The sequence below is a fragment of the Mauremys mutica genome, chromosome 2 (assembly GCF_020497125.1).
Source record: "Mauremys mutica isolate MM-2020 ecotype Southern chromosome 2, ASM2049712v1, whole genome shotgun sequence".
Taxonomy (NCBI): Eukaryota; Metazoa; Chordata; order Testudines; family Geoemydidae; genus Mauremys; species Mauremys mutica.
Genome location: NC_059073.1, coordinates 102142241 through 102148240, shown reverse-complemented (window position 1 = coordinate 102148240; position 6000 = coordinate 102142241). Strand labels below are relative to the sequence as shown.

Below are 6000 nucleotides of genomic sequence, written 5' to 3'. Positions count from 1 at the left end.
TTTAATCTTTAACAATTTGGACCCCAGTTAAAATCCCCATATGTTATATGTGTTATCCCCTCATTTTCAATTCCTTAATCTTTATAGGTGCCCATAAAAATAAGAGAAGTCACACATTTCAGCATCTAAACTTTTGGCTTTAGTTTATATATCACTCTTTAGGACAGAGCATGAAGTTTAACTTTTACTTTCTAAATCTCTGTGATACTCACATGACTGCTTCCAAGTGTCCATATAAAACGAAGTGAGGGAACAGATCAAGCATTCTAGGCAGAATTCTTATGCTGTAACTTCATCTGCTCTCAGCTTTGCAAAGATGACAGATAAAGGAAAGACTTCAGCTGCCTCTTCAGGGTAAGTTATTGTTGTCAAACATGCCATCATTATGTGAAGTGTTGTAAAAAAAATTGAAATTCAATATTTTTTCAAATTTTGATTTTTTTTAGTGAAAATATTCCAGTTCTAATTTATTTGTTGTTTGGAAACTAATTATTAAATGTCAGTTCATTAACACATAAAGCACTCTAATAAATGCTAGGTGCTATTATGATTACAACCAGGGCCGGCTCTACCATTTTTGCTGCTCCAAGCAAAGGAAAAAAAAAAAAAGTCGCTCGGACTCCCCCCCGAACTGCCGAAGCAAAAGCCGCCCGGACTGTGCCGCCCCAAGAATGGATGGAATGCCACCCCTTAGCATGTGCCGCTCCAGGCACGTGCTTCCTCCGCTATGGGCTTGCAAACTGGAAAATGGAAAATCTACTTTCTCTTTAATTTTGCTAGTAGAAAATATAGTAAATATGCTTTTCATACTTTGATATTTTCAACTACTCTGGAAAGAAAATCCATGTTTTGAGACTAATGGGCTGTTTCTTCTTTAGTGGGTGGGATAGATATGATTCAGCTCTACTTACTATATTTCTATGATTCGTGGCCACCTCTTTGTGATGCAACACATTAATTGCTATGGCTGTGTCTCTATTTCTACTTTTAAATGTCTTCTTTCTCTTGAGATAAGAATAGTGTGTGTCTACTGACTTTCAGGGATGAATTACAGGCAATTTTGCAATTTTACGTAATATCATGGAATGAGTCACCCAACAGCAGACCAGGGTGAAAGTCACTCACTGAAGGCACTGGAAGTTTTTTCCATTATGGGGCCAGGACACTGTAATAATCAAAGTAGTGATGACTCCAAAGAATCCATCCCAGGTTTTACACAGGACCCAGTTCTTGAAGGAATAGACCAATATGGGAAATAGTTTCAAGCTGGTTCCTAACAATGTCAGGTGTACCCAGTGAAGCAGCTTCTTCTTTCCCCTAATAGTACATCTGAGAGTATTAAAAGATCCTTTCAGACACACCAGTAAAAATATCAATGGTTTGCCCAAATCAGCTGGTTTGATTGTCATACTTCCATACTTATGCTAGTAATCAATCTTAGATGGAACCCATTTTCCCAATTTTATACGTCACTATAGTCAATAAGAAAAACTGTATGTGATGATGGAAGAACTATAATTTTGTTATAACACTCTTTTTGTAAAGATTAGCTGGGCTACAAGTAGTTAACTTTTGGATCGAAGATGTTTCTGGTTTAGGAAGTCTGAGAAAACAAATCCACGGATATCTTTCATCTGTTTTTCCTTTGCCATAATTTTGGGATAAAGTGCCTATGTGTGCAATACTGTAACATAGTGTGAAGACACTAGACAGTTAGAAAACAATTTCAGAGGCCAAAGGAGCAATTCACAGGGATGATACTACATCATCTGTAGTGATGCATTTTTGAAGAGAGTGGAGCAATATCAGATTTCAGGTGTTAGGTTTTATGGTTGTGAATGGCAATGGACACACATACATCAAGCAGTTTTGGATTGTTTTTTACAATATTTGATTTCTGGAGGAATCATCAAAGAGGAGGAAACTTTCCTTTCCTGGTGAAGGAATGAATTTAGAACAGTGTCCAAGATTATCTCTTGGCAGATAAGAATGTGTCCATTCCTTACATGTAACCTGTTGGTTCTGGGCAGCAGTTCATGGGTGCAGGATGTTGTGTACATTCACTGGATTGTGAGGAAATCAGAGTTTTGTATGATTGCTTTGTTAAGAAATTTCTTCCCCATTTATCTGATTTCTAGTTATGGGTCTCTATTGTGGCAGTTAAGAATTCACAGGGCCAGATCCTCAGCTGATGTCAATAAACATAACTCCATCAAAATAGATGGAGATACACTGATTTATACCAGTTGAATATCTAACCAACATAGCTCCATTGATTAGCTGATCTACAGAAGCTGAGGATCTGGTCCCTATATACCGGTGGTTAATCATAGGTCATTGCTCCAAAACCACATCCAAGACTTCTTGTTGTCACTTATCACAAATAGTTCCTCAGGGTATAGGATGTTGATGGTGGCAGTGAACAAGTGTTTCGCTAGCCTTTCTGCATTCCTATTTGGAGGTGTTCTTCATCTTCCACCTGATCATGTTGTCATAGGTCTTTGCCACCCCAGCTCTCCCTCGATTTAGAATACACCAGTGTTTTTTTTCTTTGAGTTCAGTACCTAGAGGGAGTTGTCCTGAATGAAGCAGATTCTCCAGGATCACTGGCATTTTTTGTAACTCTGTAGCCTTCCATGGTGGTATTTTGGGGTAAGGATTTTCAGAGGCAAAGCTCTTTCTGGACTTCTGCCTCTTGGATGGTGGAATGTATCCATGCAATGGATGTCTTAGATCATGCACCTGTTTTTTGTGTCATTTTTTATTGATGGTATGTTGTCTCACTAATGGTGATGCAGTCCCTGTGAGGCAGTCCACTGACAGTGTGGGAGTCCGTTTCAAAGTCCCTGTGATGATCCTACAGGATTGAGTTTAATATCAATGTTGTCTGCATGGCTCCGTTAAGCAGAAAACTGGAGAGTAAATCCACTTTAGTTTCAGATGCAAAGAATACTCCAACATAATAGCACCATCTAGCTGTTATATAGTGCTATTATGTTGTAGTATTCTTTGCATCTGAGAACTAAAGTGGATTTACCCTCCAGTTTTCTATTCATAGTCAAACTGATTCAAGGATCCTTAGGATCAAGGATCAGATAAGGCTGCTGATGTGAAGAGTCTATCTGTGGTTGAGACACTGCAAAGTTCTGAGCCAATGTCAGTGCCATAGGTAGCTGATTTATTGTCAGTACAGGCAGAAATTTGCAGTTGATATTGATGGAAATTCTGCTTTGAGTCCTGCAGGACAAGGTAGTCCTGGCAATAGTGGCTGGCAATCAATTGGGGATGAATCCTCCAGAAAACTCAACACTTAAAACATTTTAGACGATCAGTCCACTTGTTGATCATTAGTGAACAGTACTGGATGTTGCAACCTGAAGTCACTAGCCCTGCACAGGGCCAGATCCATCCCTGCACAGGCACCAGTGCAATCAACAGTGCTACTGTAACTTGCACCCCTTTTGCAAAGGCCCTTGTGAGGCTTTGCAGGGACATAGAATTGCCAGTGGACTAGATCTTCTCCAGCCAGGGGCGGCTCTAGACATTTCGCCGCCCCAAGCATGGCGTCATACCGCGGGGGACGCTTTGGCGCTCGCTGGTCCCGCGGCTCCGGTGGACCTCCCGCAGGTGTGCCTGCGGAGGGTCCGCTGGTCCTGCGGCTTCGGTGGAGCCGTGGGACCAGCGGACTCTCCGTAGGCACGCCTGCAGGAGGTCCACCGGAGCCGCGGGACCAGTGGGCCCTCCGCAGGCATGCCGCCAAAGGCACCCTGCCTGCCGCCCTCCCGGCGACTGGCAGAGCGCCCCCCGCGGCATGACACCCCAAGCATGCGCTTGGCGTGCTGGGGCCTGGAGCCGCCCCTGTCTCCAGCAACACCTTCCCACCCCCAATCTGCCTCCTCCACCTGTATCCTACACCAACTGGGCCCAGGTTTGGAATAGAGATGACACAGCATTAGTAGCTCATGCTGAAAAAATTTGTTAGTCTCTAAGGTGCCACAAGTACTCCTGTTCTTTTTGCGGATACAGTACTAACACGGCTGCTACTCTGAAACCTAGCATTAGTAGAGCTTTTCTGTGCCAGGAGTATTGCCCAAAGGTGGGGGCCTTGCACCTGCCCTAAGTTTCCTTCATGCTAGCCTCGCTGGAGTAAAAGGGCCGCAGGGCAATGATAAATCAGGGCCCATTTTGTATTTATAATTTTTTAAACATTAAGGGACCCGAATCCTGAGATTTGATAAGAGCAACCCAGCTCCCACTGACTCCTGGATCTCAGGATCAGACCTATTGTTACTAAACATAATCATGATGACTGATCTTTCTGAAGGCAGCCATTATACAGTGAACAACAACATTTAAAACAACCCGTTTCCTCCCACTCTCAGGAAAAAAGCAACCAACAGTTCAGGACATAAATGCCTGGCCAGGAAAAATAACTTTTTTCCACTTGAAACTTCAGGGGAAATTTAGGTTAATGGAATGTAACTATCTGGTCTGAATTTGGCCAGAACCCTGGAGTTAACACCCTAATTTCTATAGCAGTTGTCATGGGATCTTTAAAGACCACAGAGGGCAGGACCTCAGATTTATGTCTGAAATATATCACCTCTAGTGGCATACTAGGGCATTGGTTCACTTGCTATGTAGTCTTTGTGTAGCCACTCAGATACATAGCATGATCAATAACACATTTGATTAAATTCCCTCAATATGACTAAAAACAAAAGCTTGATTTTGTCACACTATTACATTAATATTTCATATATAAAAAGCCTCACTTGTTACTAATAACTAGATATTTAAAATATTTTCATCTTAATATAATGAATATACTAGTCCCTACCTCAACTTTTTGGTTCACTTCTTGCATTTCATTAGGCTTGGGCAACAGTAATTTACTTTTGTTTATAGTTCTATTCTTTTCAGTTTCACTTCGATCCTTATGGGTTTGGAACAATCCTGCTGTGTTTGACTAAATAAAAGACACTTATTTTTCTCACTGTTGCCAGCTCTCATGATTTTTATCATGAGGCTTTATTCTTCATAAAGCCTCAGCTTCTGGAGTCAGGTGATTATCTAAGAATCTCAGCTTTGATTTAAACAAAAACAAATTTCTAATCCTCGCTGCTGTGGAGGAAAGTTTGCAAGCATGAAACATAAATGCTCAAAACCAAGAAGGCAAATAAAAAGAACCCCAAATGTATTATTTTTTAAATCTTATGAGTTTTGGGAGCTTGAATCATGATTTTTGAAAGCTTAGGGTTGGCATTGCTGTTTCATTGACAAAAAGAAATTGTGTGTGTGTGTGGGGAAATCATTCATATTAAGGTTTATAACCAACCCCCTTAAAATATATTTAACTTTTTTTGGTGGGTGTGTGTGTGCAGAATATTGGCCTACAAGAACTGGCAGTGCCCTCTGAAAGTTCAATTTGAATTCACTGTGGAGATTCTTCTTTTGCAGGGATTTTCAAACAGCTAAGCCCAAGACTGTGTCTGACCAGGGAAAAGGAGAATCTGAAGAGGAATATGGGCCCCAGGTGGGTATTCCCTGCTGAATTATAACTGAGTATAAGGAGAACCAGACTTAAACTGTTTTGAATCTTTCAAGATGTGCTGCTAATGGCCCCTCAAAGAAGATTTTGTCTATTGCTCCTGGGGGAATTGTGCCACTGCATAATGCAGAATTAATGTTCTGCACTGAGTTTAATTTTTCCTGCAGAATTGGCTCTGCAGAGCTGTTGGCTGCCGCTAGGGGGCTGCTGGACCTAGCAGAGCCCAGCCCCGCGTGGTCACACATGCTACCGGGCCACAGCCAGTGAGCTGTGTCCCACAGGGAGAGGCAGCAAAACCTGGAAGCAGAAGGGAGGGGGCTGCTGCTTTCTGGGATGGGAGACAGGATAAGGGCAGGGAGGACAGCTGGGAGGGCGGGGCGTGATTCAAGCTATTCTGCAGGTGGGCTTTCAACAGGTATAGGTCATCTCTGCCCAGCGGGACAATAATG

At 42.1% G+C, this 6000-nt stretch overlaps 1 protein-coding gene across 1 annotated transcript in view; it reads left to right on the top strand.

The window, feature by feature from the left end:
• The first annotated feature begins 280 nt into the window (after positions 1 to 280).
• The window catches only part of LOC123362557 (lysine--tRNA ligase-like), a 38002-nt gene continuing 32282 nt past the window's right edge, over positions 281 to 6000 (top strand). Inside the window, exons 1-2 of the mRNA XM_045002931.1 lie at positions 281 to 354; positions 5461 to 5536. Of these exons, the coding sequence (XP_044858866.1) occupies positions 317 to 354; positions 5461 to 5536 (114 nt within the window). The 5' untranslated portion in view covers positions 281 to 316. The remainder of the gene's footprint in view (positions 355 to 5460; positions 5537 to 6000) is intronic.